Genomic DNA, 15,940 nt, shown 5'->3' with positions numbered 1-15,940 from the left:
CTGGACCGGCTTTTCTGTGCTTAAGCGAGTCTAGAATTTTATTAAGTTTCATTAAGATTGTTCTTCTAAGCTCTTTGTCTATTCCTTCAATCCAATGTCATAATACTTGACATTTGTTGCTTTGTCTTTCTCATTCAACATTTCTATCCCTTGTTTCCTTCACATGTGAGCAGTTGCCTTTTTCCCCAGTAGGTGGCACTGTGGCTCTAGTTTTGGGCTCTTGTTTTCTAGGCACTAGGAGAAGTATGGGGAAGAGGAAGACTACAGTAAGTGCTCAGAGTCTTGGATTGGAGGGGGAATGCTCTGAGGTTAGGAAGCCTATGCTACTGCTTCACTCTCTGAAACCAGTCTAAACTCCACTCCCAAAGACAATTTCCCATGTCTCCATTTCAGTATCATAGGCTTCTTAGTTCCCAGCTGATTTCTCTCCAGTCTCACAAGAATTAACTTCCCAAGAAGTAATGGAATGGTGCTCTGCAAACTGTCATGACGTAGATTCAGGAAAAGCAGCTACCCTCAATGGGACTTAGGTGGCCTGCACAAACAAAAGTCTCAGAAGCTTGCAAATTGATATGCAAATGTGTCAATCTTTAAGTACTCAAGTAGGGAAAGTCAGAGTGGAAGAGTTGGGGGAGGGAGGACAAGCAGAAGTGTTCAGATAGAGAATTCAGCATGTACCAGATCTGTATGTGGTCAGTGCCACAGGAAGTTCAGCATGGAGCCGGAAGTTCAAGTCCCTCCATTTACTCAAGTATCAACACAAACAAATCAACGTTGAGGCTGGTGTGAGTAGTGTTCAATAGAGAGGAGCAATATTTGCACTTCATAAACAGAAAAATATATTTATATAATTTCATTTCTGAAGTCAACCTAACTCCAGGGTGCCCACCACTGAAGAACCAGCTTTGGTCTGTGCCTCATTCTACATTTATTATTGCCTTTGAGGAGATACTTTTTATTTTAAACAGCTTTATTAAGATTTAATTAACATATTTATCTAATTGACCCCTTTAAAATGTACAATTTAATGGTTTTTAATATATTCACAGATATGTGTAGCTATCATTTCACCTCCAAATGAAACCCTGAACCACTTGGTTATCACTTCACTATTGCTGATCCATCCTACTCTTCTCTAAGCAAATACTCTTCCACTTTCTAGACAATTTCTGTCACTGTAGATGTCTCTGTTCTGAACATTTCATATGAATGAAATCATAATATAGTCTTTTGTGACTGACTTATTTCATTTAGTGTCATAGTTTCAAAATTTATCCAGGTTGAAGTGTGTTTCAGTACCGTGTTACTTTTTGTTCTATTAGTGTCCTGTCTTATTCTTGAAATTGATGTAACATGGGTTTATAACATTACATAATTTTCAGATGCAGAACTTATACTTCAATATATATCTTAGATACTACATTATGACTGCTACCCAAAAATCCCATTTCCATCCACTATCATAGGCTGACTCTATTGTACCCAACTCCCCAACCCTTTTCCCTTTGTAATCACCATTCTGTTGTCAGGATCCAAAAGTTGGCTTTTGTTTTGTTTTTGTTCATTTGCTCTATTTCTGTATTTTCCACATGAGAGAAATCATGTGATATTGGTCTTTCTCCAGCTGACTTATTTTACTTGGCATCATGCCCAGTAGGTCCATCTATGTTGCCACAAAGGCAAGATTTCATCTCTTTTTGTAACTGAGTAGTATTCAGTTGTGTAGCAATACCATACCTTCTTTGACTTATTCTTTGACTAGATACCTAGAAGTGGAACAACTAGATCACGTGGTATTTCTGTTCTTAATTTTTAAGGAGTCCCCGCACTGTTTTCTGTAGTGGTTGCATTAGTTTACATTGCCACCAAACAGTGTATGAATATTCCTTTTCTTCACATCCTCATCAACAGTTGTTTCTTATCTCTTGGATAATAGCCATTCTCATAGGTTTAAGGTGATATTTCACTGTGGTTTTGATTTGTATTTCCCTAATGATAGAAGATGAAGAACATTTTTTCAATTGTTGGCCAGCTATATTTTTTTTTCTTTTGATAAAATACTCATTTAGTTTCTCTGTCCATTTTTTAATTGGGTTGTTTGTTTTTTGTCATTAAATTGTATAAATTGTTTATGAATTTTGGATATTAATCCCTTGTTGAATATATAATTTACAATTACTTTCTCCCATTTAGTAGGTTACCTTTTCATTTCACTTGATACAGTCCATTTGCTTTGCCTATTGAGGGGATTCTTAACTTTCCATATTCTGTTTCTCTTCCCTGCTTCCCAAGGAATGACTATATTTTCTGAACGTATTTATATATGTATCACTCGGTCTTTCACACAGTGGGTGGAAGCGTTTCTGAAGCCACTGTTGATACTGGACACAATGTCAAAGTACAGGGCACACAAATGGCACCAGGAGCCATAACCTGTTCATAAACCCTATGCTCACTTTATTCATAGGTTGTTGGCACAGAGCAGGACAGCCCTAGTTTCATCCAAATTCTTTAGGTTCAGGAGGTCCCATCTCACTCTGGCAACCAATTTTAACACACACACACACACACATACACACACACACATACACATACAACCTCTGAACTCCAAGCAATGAGTAATATAGCTATGGCAGGAAGCCCATCTAGGTACCAACTGATAATCATGGGGAATGAAGTAATTTTTTCAGGACAAAAAGTTACATTATTGCCTGGTATTTTGTGAGGTTAAACATGTCTTTTCTGTGGTTCATGGGTATTGGAAAGTAAGTTCCAGCCTTTTTGTTTGGTTTTCCCTGTCCAGGTTTAGCATGGTGCTTAGTGTATGATAGATATTTATTTATATTTAGCAGTTATTTGGTAGGAAAAAATTAAGCAAATATTTAGGAGAAATTTCTAACTTTCAAATTTCAAATGTACCAATAAAAGCTTAATTACAACTTCATCATTTTGTTATGTAGCATCACTCAAACCACTTCCTCTCAGTACTATTTGTATTAAAATGCAAATGAAATTTGTAAATGGAAATTTTAAATATAAATACAACTCCAACATGTATATCCTAAGAGTATTACTTTGAAGGACTGTTTCTTATAGTCAAGCAGTCTTATCTGAGTACCTATAGAGCTGATGGAAGGAGACCAAGCTCCAACCCCATGCTCCCTGCCATCCTTTTCTGTGCCCACAGAGGCACAAGACAAATATTTAAGAATGATTTCCAGAGCAGGGAAGAGAAGGGTATATTTTGAAGGAAATCCACCAAAGTAGTGCCTATAGCAACCATTATTTGTCCCCTTTTTCATCTAAAGATATTAAGAGCCAAACCCAATGAAACATCTTAATGTTTATGGATTATTCTTCTAGCTTGAAATGGAACATTGAGTTCCTCCCCAAAAAGCAGAAGAATGGATTTCCTTCAGTGTAAGTGCAGTAGAAGCCAGGTCACCTCTGGGTAGGGTACAGGAATGTGACGTACCCACTTAGAGGCTAAGGCACCTCTAATGGGTTGAGTGGGAGAGAGAGACTTCCTGAAGAGAGAGGGCTGCAAGTCACTGTAACAGTGTGTTCAATGAGGCAAGGTAGACAAGGACTCACTGGGTGAAAGCCTTGTATTCAGGGGAGTTAAGGCAGAAATCCCACCTTCTCATGAACCTGAGGAGAGCAGAGACCAACACATTTTTATCTTCACAGCCACTGTGGTTTCTGAAGCACTTCAGTCTCACTAGCAATAAATGGAGCCTCCATAAGGCGATGCACATGGTAGTGAGTAGGCAGATGAGCACGTAAACAGAAGATGGATTGGTAAGTGAATAAACTTCTCTTGATGTCAAGGGAGAGTTTAGAACTTTCTACTGTGATCCTACAAATTTCTCTCTCCTTCAAAGCCATCCTGACTGTTTCATTTGCAAGTGTCAAAAATATGATTTCCCCAGACAAGCAAGTGTGTCCTATCTTTCATCATGGAAGCCTGTCTGCAGCAGCTCTGGTCTACTTGCCATGTGTCTTCCTGTGTGTTCTGGATGCTTTCCAGAGGAACACTCAGGCTGAGAGGATCAATGGGGACAGGGAAGGATATCCTGACAAGGTGGGCAAACAGGAGACAGCCTCCAGATAAGTAACATTGGGAAAGGCGTCCCAGAGCAGCCCCAGAGACTCTCAGGTAGCTACACTGGCCCTCAGCAATGCCAGGCCAACTCCTTGATCTCCTTGCTGTTCCCACTCATCTGTCATGCCAGCTCACCCATCCTCTCTCTTATCATCTCCACCTCATGGATGTCTGACTAGGGTTTTTACTGCCTCTTTATGTCTCTGGGTATTTCTTCCATTTATATCATCTCATTGCCAATTATTTTCACTTAAGTTTCAGATGCCAAGGTCTCAAAAGCAAGAACTTGGGTTCCCGCTGCTCCCCTCAGCAGTGTATTTTGTCGGTCTGCTTGTTCTGTTCCCCGCTCTGTCTCTGGTGAATTCTCTCACCCTCCCATGCTTCTGACTGTACCCCGGTTCTTATATAAATAAATAAATAAAAATCTTAAAAAAAAATGCAGGAATGCCCAGACCTGGCTTTAAAAAAAAAAAAAGAAAAGAAAAGAAAAAAAGAAAATGTCTTGTTTTAAAATGATTTGTGACATCCCATCCAAATTAAAACTTCAGGTTTAGAATAATTTCTCCAGACAATTCCAATGGATGTCAAGGCTGCTTGGGAAGGAGATCATGGCCACATCAACTGATTAACACATCACAGGACATATACCTCCCTTCAATTTTCTATGTCAAAATGTGATCTAAAATGTTTAGCATTCAAATAGAAGCATTTTGAGTGATAACAATTAAGATTTTTTCTTTAAAAATAAACCGTTTAAAAGAAAGTAGACTGTTAAGACTTATTTAGTGATATTCTGAAGATCAAATTTGGCCCTAATGTTGACAATTACTGGAAACCAATACTGGCTCAATGCAACAACAAAAAAACAAACAAACAAACAAAAAAACCATTCTAACTAGAGCTATTTGCAATAAAACAGGTTGCAAGTCACTGCTATAAATCAGAAAGAGACAGGATATTCATCATGCTATCTAACAATCACATATAATAGTTTGATCTGATTTTTACCCCTTACACATACTAATTTCAATTCTCTAAACTCCAAATGTTAAGCAGTTAGAATAGACAGCATCTAAAATCCTTCCAATTTTGAGTCTAGTTCTCTGGCACATCTTGCCTCCTTACTCCCAAACTTAATCTAGGTTTATTCTAATATGAAACTTAAATATCATCTTTGCTTAAAAACACACCTTTGGGGTTTTAAGTGAATTAAACATACACATTTACTCTGCCTCCTCCCTAACCCCACTCCAAAGGCTACAGAGGAGAGGGAAGGAAGGAGGGAGGGAGGGAGGGAGGGAAGGAGGGAAGGAAGGACCCCACAGGACAAATAACAAAAGAAGTGATGGCGAATGACATCCAGGAAATTTTGGAATCTGCAGAGTTGATGAACAAATGGTAACTAATTTTAGGTTTCTATTTTTCCACTTTTTTAACAGCCTATATGAGGCAGATGAGGAACAATGATGAAATCGAACCTCAGCATTTCTATTTGGGAACTGGAAGCAATGGGTTTTCCAGAGGTGGTGGCACTGAGCCATTAAAATTCTAGATGTATAAAAAAGAAAGCACAAAAAGTAGCCACTGCACAAAGAATTGGAGCCAAGCATAGTCCTGCCACTGGCTCAGGCTTCTTTATTCCAACAACTTGTTAAAACATGGTGGAGTATGAAGTTCTAATGCCTCAGCCAAGGCTATTAAAATGGCACCCAGATAAAAATTCTGAGACTAAAGAAGCAAAAAATTCAAACAACTTACTGAGGCTTGTGAGATGCTATCAGATGCTAAAAATTGGTGCATCTATGACAAAAATAAAAACATAGGATTAAATGGCAGAGTTGGAAGCTATTTTGACAGTGCACTTGAGTTTGAGTCTATAACCCAGATGATGTATTCAACATTGAAAACTCATTTGAGTATATTTTGGGTTGTCTGCAGAGGAGCTGCCAATTTGCCATTGGTGGCTTTGACTTGGACCAAGGTTTCTGCTCAGTGGACACCACCTAGGCTAGAACAGGATATCTGGTGAGGTGGCAGGCTGTAAATATTTCCTTTCTTAGTGCTCGCTTTTCTTAATCCCTGTGCATTACCCCGTTGTTGTTTTCCCATGCACCTGCTTTTGGCTCATACCCTGTGTTCTTAAGCATGTGGTGAGGACCCAGCAAATAAGTCAGCCCCGGTTTCCCAAAATGTTTATTCCATTACAAGACCATATTTTTTTGCCTTTAACATTTTTTTGCAAATCTCTGCATGAACTTTGCTTTTTAATCAAACATAATCCAAAGTGACCATGACTTTCGTACACTAACACCAGAACAGACCTGGCTTTTCATTGTTTGAAATGTGAGCCAAGTGGTGTCAGCCTGCTGCAAACATTGCCAGGATGAATCTTCCACAAAAGTAATTTTTCTTCAACATTTAATAAATATATTATTAACACGTTAATGGCAATAAGTTTCTGGTTTAATGCAAATTGAGGATGCTTTCTGGTTGTGTAGTAATGCTGGCAACTTAGCTATTTTTGACAATTATTTAATTATGTAATGTTGACATTAGGTTTAAAAACTTGGTAAACTGGGCTTTTTGTTATTTGCTTCAAAAATGTGAATGTTTGGAGCATTCTTTCTTGTGTGAGAAACAAAAAATTCTGGAAGCATAATAGTGGGAATTCCAGGCCCCTCCCGTAAATGTAATTATTGTTAAGTCTGTTTCTTGCTATTTATATGTATACATTCATTTGTTCCTTTTCTTTTGACCCCTTTTGGATTAATCAAGTATTCTTAGCATTCCATTTTACATTTACTAATGGCTCTTTGGCTGTAGCAGGTTTAGTAATTGTTCTAGGAGAATAAATATGCATTCCCAATTTATCAGTCCACTTAATATTAATGTTATACCACTCCATGTATAATGTAAGAAACTTAAAAAATATGATTCTTTGTCCTCCTCCTTTAACTTTTGTGCTACTGTTGCAAATATTTTATTTTTTACCTGTTACATTCTTCAAAAATTTATATATATATATAAATTTATACAACCAAATTCCCTCTTTTCTTTCTTTGAGGGTAGGGTAAAACAAAGCATAAATAGTTACTGGAGGAGAAAGCATCTAGAACCAGTATTCCTTCAATAGAAGTGTTCTTTTACTTTTATTTTTGGAAAATAATCCACTCTTTCTGTTTTAAGAACTAAAAGAGAATGTGAACTCAGTGTCAGATTTGCATAAATGTTAAAATAACATAACATTATTATTCTCAGCTCACTTTTCTTTCCAGGTGACTTTTCTACTGGAAACGAGAAAGTTACAAGAGCCCCATCTCTTAGCTAGAACAGAACATTTTGTACAGAAGAAAAAAAAAATTCAAGCTAAAACAATTTTATCACAGGGTTCAGATATAGAAAGTAACATTAACACCTACTAACTTTAAACTTGAAAAATTTAGTCTCTAATATTCTCATTTTCAGAAGCAAAGATTGAGATCTGGAAACTTCTTAAGCAATTACTAAATAATCCCAAAGCATCAAAACCTAGTTATGTGCTTTCCAAGATTTGACAGCTAGAAGCTATAAAATTACTTAAATTTTAATTATGTGAAAATTAAGCTCAACTACTGTGATGTAGATAAATAAAATGGAGGGGTTTTAAAATTGTATTTGTTCTATAAAACAGCTATTTGTGACTGGTCAGATACAGTGTGTGGGAATAAGCTTCACCTGCCAATGAGAGGTCCATTTCATACATCTTTTAGAACACAATCATTAGCAAGACCACAAAAAGCTTTCTAAAAACAGCAAGATATGATTTCATTCTCTCTTTAATGTGAATGTCTCTGTATTTCTCAAGATTAAAAGCTGGAAGTTCAAGACTAATTAATACAAAGTAAAAATCAAAATCAACAAGCAACCAGAGACACACCATGGCGGGCAGGGAGGAAGGGGAGAAGGACTAGGGTCAAAATAAGGGGGGGGGGTGCAATTGTATGGGGAATACAACCAAAATGACAATGCATACATTGTACAAAGATGAAAAATGATGTAAGAATTATATAAAATAAAATATTTGTTAAAAAATAAAATCATTTATATTCTTTGGGGAAAAAAAAATTACCATGTAAACCTATTCAGGTTATTCTACCAAAGATGATTAATGTGTGTATGTGTGTGTGTGTGTGTGTGTGTGTGTGTGTGTTACATCATTGCTCATTTTTGTGCAGTGTTTGAATTCTGCTCTCAGGTGTAGTATTAAATCACCCATGAACTATCATCATAGTCTCCTGTGCTCTTTCCATCCATTTTGGTCTCTCTCCCTGCCCCTGTCCTGCTGAATGTCTCCAATTTATAGTTTGCCCACTGTTTTTGCTTTTTTCTTTACCAATGCCTTGTTTGGTTCCCCTGTATTCCTCTATAAGTGAAACCATCCAGTATTTTTGTTTTCTTTCTGATATATTTCACTGAGCATAATCCCTTCCAGTTCCATCTATATTGCTGCAAATAACATGAGTTTGTATTTTTGATTGCTGACTAATATTCTATTGTGTATATATACCACATCTTTTGATACAGTCATCTGGATGCATTTAGGTTGTTTCCATATCATACCTATTGTAACTAGTGCTGCAATAAACATAGGAGCATAGGTTTCCTTTCAGATTAGTGTTTTTGTGTCTTTTGGGTAGATTTGTAGGAGTGGAATTGCTGGGTCATATGGTAGCTCCATTTTTAGTAGTTTGAGGTCCCTCCACATAGATTTCCATAGTGGTTGGGCCAGTGTGCATTCCCACCAGCAGTGTGAAAGGGTTCCTTTTTCTCCACATCCTCCCCAGAATTTGCTGTTGCCAGTCTTTTTAATATGGGCCATTTTCACCTGTGTAAGGTGGTATATATCATTGTGGTTTTTATCTGCATTTCCCTGATTACAAGTGATGTTGAGCATTTTTTCATATACCTGGATTAATGAATATTTTAGAAATTAGTTTTTGTACTTGGATTTCCTGTCAAATTTTGTAGAACCTATTGTGCCTTAAATAAGAAATCCAATAAAAACATATCTAAATTCTATACCAAGTTTCTCTAATGTATTTCAGCTTTTAGTGAAATTGCCTTTGACAAGTTGAGAATAGATTGATATGGAATGAGAAACAAAAGTATTTTAAAGGAGAAATGTGTAAGAACAGAGAAAATAAAGAAATTATTTAATTCTGTAACATTTTGTGTAAACTGGATTTATACAGTTATAGTTACACATTTTGTAATCATTGTCTTCTTTGTTTAGGCTTTTTAAAGATGCTTAAAAATGTATATCAATTTGTTCTACTAAATGCATGTCTGATAATGTTTATAAGCATTAATTGCTTGGATTTTATAAGCATTAATTGCTTGGATTTTATAAGCCAACTGTTAGAGATGTTGTAGACTAGAACATTTACGTAAGTGGGGCTGAATTTTCAGGAGGATTTAATCATTAATTGTTAATCAAAAACAGTAAGGAAAAATTGAAAGTGATTATTTTTGTAATTGTTAAGAGTAGCTCTGTAAGTTGAGTTTTTTATGGGATAATAATGAAAACTGGAGGGTATGGGAGGATTGCCTCTCCTGTACAAAAGCACTTCATGGAACCAAAGTTCTAATGACATCCACCAGAATGATTGTCACTGATATCTAAACCACAACATGTGATCTCAAAGAATGTTTTTTTTTTTTTTTTTTTTTTTTTTGGTGGGACCCTCGCTGGCAGCCGGGGAACGAACTAGTGCTGCAGAGGCTGTGGGCAGCCTTGCAGCCCAGCGCTCAACCGCTGTGCCACCTGGGGAGGCCCTCAGAGAATGTGTTTTTAGGAGATTCAGAAGACCACAGGGTCTCAGGTTACCAGAACTTCTAGACTAAAAATCTATTAACTGTATACACCATTATGTTAATATAATAACATGAAATGTGACCCTTTGCTAATGCTTACTCTGTAATTACCACTGAGAAAAATTCTGCCTAGTATTTTTCCATGTTTTAGGGAAAAACAACCCTAGGTCTAATCAATTTTTAAAGATTTTAAACTTTCTGTCTATAAAAAAAAAATGATGAGACTATTTTTCTTAGCAAACATGAAGTCAACTCCTCAAGAAAAAAATCATTGATTTACATGAACTCACTGACCAAGAAAAATATCCATCACTTTTGGTTCCACTTTTATTTTATTTTTTTAAAGATTTATTTATTTATGTATGTATTTTTTTTTTTTTTTTAATAGAGGCATGTTTTATTTGTTTGTTTTTGTTTGTTTTGTTTATACATGCACTGGGTACAGTCAGAAGCGCGGGAGGGTGAGAGAATTCACCAGAGCCAGAGCGGGGAGCAGAGCAGGCAGAAGGACCGAAGCACACTGCTGAGGGGAGCAGCGGGCGGCAGGAGAGGTCTGCGCGCCATGTGGGACCCTCCTCCGGTGGCCGGGGAGCAGCCGGGGATCGAACCGGCACCGCAGAGGCCGCGGGCAGCTTCGCAACCCAGCGCTCAACCGCTGCGCCACCGGGGAGGCCCTATTTATATATGTATTTATACAAGCACTGGGTACAGTCAGAAGCGCGGGAGGTTGAGAGAATTCACCAGAGCCAGAGTAGGGAACAGAACAGGCAAACTGACCAAGTACACTGCTGAGGGGCGCAGAGGGCGGCAGGAGAGGTCTGCCCGCCATGTGGCACCCTCCCGGTGGCCAGGGATCCAACCAGCACTGCAGAGGCTGCGGGGTTTCGCAACCCAGCGTTCAACCGCTGCGCCACCCAGGAGGCCCTGGTTTCACTTTTAGGAGGAATGTAGAGGATCCAAATAAGGGATGGGGGGGAGTAATTATAATAAAGTAAATATCAAAATCAACAGGCAACTATAAACCAGAGACATTCTGCATCAGGTGAGGAGGGATAGGATCAAAACAGGGGTGGGAAGAGTACAAGGGACTATGGTGATGGTACATGGGTGAATTGGTGGTGGGAATTTCACAGGGACTACAACGGAGATGAGAAAGCATACAGTGTGCAAAAATGAAGAATGATGTAAAAAAAAATATAAAATTTAAAAAATCCATCATTTTAACTACCTTTTCTCACAAGATCTGTTGAAAATGAAACAATGTTTGATCATTAAACAGGAGATGGATACTATGTCATTCTATAAAAAAAAAAAAAAACCTTAACAAAATGGTTTATTAGCCTTACCATATTGATCAACAACTTGACATTTAGATAAATACTAGAAATGAAAAGCGAAAATAAAATGAAAGGATGAAAAATGAGACTTGGAGATTAGCTGGTGAGGCTAAAAAACAAGAGGCTCAGATTTGGAAGAAACCTTTACATCCTGTTGAAAGTTTGCTATTCCTCCATAAAAAGGTTGGCAGGGAGTAGAGAAATAAAATATCTATCAGCAATATTTAAACCAAGAAATTTTTTTTTCTGAATTAAAAAATGGACTTCATTTCTTCAAATATTGAAAATTAAAATATAGCTATATATGCTGTCACATGAGAAGCAGAGCTCCTTGGGAGATGTATTTATTTATTTGTTTGTGTTTGTTTGTTTATTTACTTATTTATTTTTACATCAGTCTTTATTTTTATACAATGCATGCCTTATTAATAATTTAGGGTATAGTCCCCATGGAATTCCCACCACCAATTCACCCATGTACCATCACCATAGTCTCTTTTTTTTTTTTTTCCTAATAGAGGCATGTTTATTTATTTATTTATTTATTTATTTATTTATTTGTTTTATTTATACATGCACTGGGTACAGTCCGAAGCGCGGGAGGGTGAGAGAATTCACCAGAGCCAGAGCCGGGAGCAGAGCAGGCAGAAGGACCGAAATACACTGCCGAGGGGAGCAGCGGGCGGCAGGAGAGGTCTGCGCGCCATGTGGGACCCTCCTCCGGTGGCCGGGGAGCAGCCGGGGATCGAACCAGCGGCGCGGAGGCCGCGGGCAGCTTCGCAACCCAGCACTCAACCGCTGCGCCACCGGGGAGGCCCATCACCATAGTCTCTTGTGCTCTTCCCACCCATGTTTTGTGCCAACTCCCTTCTTCCCCCCTGCAGAATGTCTCTATAAACCAAGAAATATTGAAAGACAACAAACTTGAGCTATTAAAGTCCAAGAAAAAAAGTACAGAAAAGCAAATCTCTTATGGTGTGAAGTTACAAATGAATTTAAAATGTTAAAAAAGTTTTCTAAATATTAGCAGAGGAGTGCTGCAATGTGTATGTGTGGATAGAGGGACAGCTGATATAGATATATACATGATTTCAAAATATTTATTTGGGATTCTCTATTCTGCAACAATTCTCCTAATTTGGCTGGGACAATAGGTGAACTTGTTCAAATCCAAGTAAGGAATGAGTAAAAAGAGAAAGAGAATGGGATATGAATCCTTTAATAACTATATTAATTTTGAAAGAACAATAAATACAGAATTATAAGCAGAATATGTAACAGTTATATTTTCCTTAGATACAGAAAGCAATTACTTTTATACAACTTAACGGGCAAACACCTTTATCAGAAATAAGCACTGGGAAAAGCTACACAACATATGCAAATTATTAAGCAAAATAAAAAATTATTTGTTCATGACATTAACTACTGAGATTCACACTCCAGGTGTTCCATCAGAGGTAAAGTGGAAAGGTGGGAGATTCCTGGGCTGGAGGGCACAGCTTAGCTTCGGGCAGCAGCAGTCTGGGGTTGCTCAGATTGGAGCTGTTTACCAAGATATTCCCTAAAAATAAAATAAAATAAAATAAAATAACAAGGCAAGTCAGAATTAAAACAACAAAAACCTCTTTTCAAAATCAAAATACAACAAACCCTGTCAGATATATTTACTTCAGTATCTAGAAATAAAATAGCCCTAGAAAACCAACTTTGTTCCAAACTCCAAGACACCTGTACTATATGAATTTAAAATACTCTACTTACCATATGTGAACAAGTCATTACACACAGAAACAAGTAATTCTGCACATGATTACCCAGCAATGTAATTACTTCTCAGGAAAAGTCTACTAGTTAGGTAAGTCTTGCTTATCCTTAATCTACAACCTAAGCAGCTCAGAAATCAACTTTATGAGTAAGTGGACTAACACATGAAAGCAAAAGTGCTGAAGTTGAAGAATACAAGATATCTACACCTAGAGCAAATGAAAACAAATCACTGAATATAACATCAGGATCACGACACTTCCAAAATACCAAAAATAATGTAAGCCAATGCTACCGCAACTAAAAAAATTAAATTTTTTTAAAAAAGATCACTACATTATAGGAGTTATGAGTTATACATTCATTTTGCACTAACACAATTTAAACCTTCCATAAAGATGTTTATATGGAAACCACAGACCAACCACAAGAACTGAGAAGTAGTCTCATTTTCTGGATGAGGCAACTGTGACTTAGAGTAGCAATTGCCAAGCTCTTTAAATCACATTTTCCTTCAGAAAATAAATTTGAGTGTGCATCTATAATATGTTTATACTTAGTTCTAATTACACATATGTATCATTGTTAATTCCAGGACAGAAAACAATCTTTTTCCTATTTACTTGAAGGAGCTGTCTAAACTTCTATCTTTGAACTACCTAATTATGATAAGAAAAAGATATTCTTCAAAGATTACTTAAAAGGTTCCCTCCTATAAAATAACAGGAATAGAGACCTGGTTGTTCATTCCAGCTCCACATTTCATGGCTGGTCCCCAGAGGTTGCACACAGGAAGAAGACCCCTCACTCCCTCACAGTGTTAATGGAGGGTTACAAGTATGAAGGTGCCCTTCTTGGAAGGAGCACACAGGTCAACATCATCCTTCCCCCCACTCATCAACTAGCCATTAAACCTTTCCTTATCTGAGCCCCTCCAGATCACATCCTTTGGATACCTACGGTGGCCACTGACGAATGTGATCCTCTGGCCTTTCTCCACAAAGGTACAGAATAAGGGGTGTAGTGACCTAGTGTTTTACTTCCTGCTCTTTCCTCTGCTGGCACAACCCTAGGCCTTAGTTCAACACTATCAATGATATAAAACAAGACTGCGAAAAAAACATTCAGAATAGGAAAGAGGATTCTGTGAACTAGTGGAGGGGTCAAGGACTCCCTGGAAAGCTTATGAAGGTGAATTATAATTACAAGTAGTATGAGAATGACTGACACTCCCTATGACATGAGTGTGGTTTATGGCTTTTTTTTGTTCTCCATATAGGAAAGTTCTTATCACTGTCTATTTAGTTATCTTAGTTAAGCCTATAATCTTCTTGTACTAATACTACCTGACATAAATTAAACAATTGGAGATCTTATTTTCAACTAATAGTAAGTAAGCAGTTTGTGTCTATGCAAAGGCCAAAAGAGACACTATCCTATATATTTTATTAGACAGGAAAAAGCTACAATCACTATAAAAGCCACCTCTCTGGGGGAGCCTGCAACTAAGGAATATATGTGCTGTACAGGTTTGCTAGGGAGGAGGTAGTGGTGGAGTATAATATTTACTACAAATTTTCCAGATCACTCATATATATGTATATGGAATTAAGCCTGAAACTATATATGCTTCATTTCAGCAAGGCCTTCATGTATTCCAATTTTGAACGTTAGACTATTTAGCCTGAAGGGCAGCAGAATGTCACCCCCGAAATATTTTTTTGATCTGTAGGCCCTTAAAAATTCCTAAATGCAAGGAAAGACTTTTTCTGAACTCCCCTTATCTGCCTAAAGATAAATATTCCCCAAAGGAGTCAGTTGTCATAAATCCCCTATTCGGGAATATTAACAACCAGAGAGAACTTATCAAAAGAAAAGAGACTAGAAGTCTATACTACACGCAGACAAACTTTGTCACAAACTGTCATACTTCCCATCTGTTCTTCTAAGGACCCACTCATCTTTCCTAAAAACTATTTACTCTTTCCTAGTAGGCCTACATTCCCACCCCCTTCCTTATTAAGATGCCATTTAAACCTAAAATCTAAAGCAACTTGTTTCATTGTTTCCTGGATACTTCCCACATGTACAAGAGGCATAACATATTAATAACTTTGTTTTTTCAGGAGAAAAACAGTCTGTCTTTTACTAGAATAGTCTCAACCAAGAACTCAGAAAGCTAGGAGGAAATTATTTTTCCTCTTCATTAGAATGATTTCTTGGAAAACATTTTCAGATTTTATGCAATGATACCATGTGACCCTTCAATAACAAGCTTTGGTTCTTTCAATAAAGGACCAAGTCAAAGACCATGTTCTAAATGTAAGTTCCAGGCCAACTGGCAAGAGAAAAAGTGTCCTTGTGGATGTGTCACACAGAAGTCCCCATCTGCTCCATCCCTTTCAGTGATATGAAGGATAGTTCATTTCCCACACCAGGTTTAATTATGTAGAGGAAAACAGTGAATACCTGGAGGTGGGGAAGATAATTGATTTCTTCACAAAAGAGACATGTTGAAGAAGGATCAAAGCAGGGGGAATATTAAAAGAGAGCGAAGGCAAGTTTTTCCAACAGAGAATTTGAATACAGGACCTTTGTTTCCCTGGTCAAAGGTATTTACAATGGATAACATGCTCTACTATACTTTCATTTTTCTCCTACATACAAGGTCACTCCGAGTCATTCACAATTTAGTGTCAGGCATGCAGAAAAATCAGGTCCTCTTTTCCTCTGCCTGTTAACAAGGGTTTATGCAATTTAGAACTTAGGCAAAAGACAAGGACACATATACATGTAAAGGGTTCAAAAGAATTTGCATGAGCTCCAGATGGAACTCCTGTTGAGATACTGTAGGTAATGAAATTTCCAAAGTCTCACG

At 37.4% G+C, this 15,940-nt stretch overlaps 1 protein-coding gene across 3 annotated transcripts in view; it reads right to left on the bottom strand.

Moving 5' to 3' along the window:
- Positions 1 to 12,352: 12,352 nt before the first annotated feature.
- The window catches only part of ATP6V1H (ATPase H+ transporting V1 subunit H), a 112,291-nt gene continuing 108,703 nt past the window's right edge, over positions 12,353 to 15,940 (bottom strand). For 2 of the 3 annotated variants that reach the window (XM_037506640.2, XM_054692266.1), the window contains exon 14: positions 12,354 to 12,859. In XM_037506640.2, the coding sequence (XP_037362537.1) occupies positions 12,799 to 12,859 (61 nt within the window). In that variant the 3' untranslated portion in view covers positions 12,354 to 12,798. Of the gene's footprint in view, positions 12,860 to 15,940 lie in introns of all 3 variants that reach the window. The other variant, XM_054692267.1, reaches the window with a different exon arrangement.

Source organism: Talpa occidentalis, unplaced genomic scaffold, assembly GCF_014898055.3.
Source record: "Talpa occidentalis isolate TD23 unplaced genomic scaffold, MPIMG_talOcc4v2.1, whole genome shotgun sequence".
Classification (NCBI taxonomy): domain Eukaryota; kingdom Metazoa; phylum Chordata; class Mammalia; order Eulipotyphla; family Talpidae; genus Talpa; species Talpa occidentalis.
Note: the sequence above shows the minus strand (reverse complement) of the source record. Positions and strands in the feature narration are given on the sequence as shown.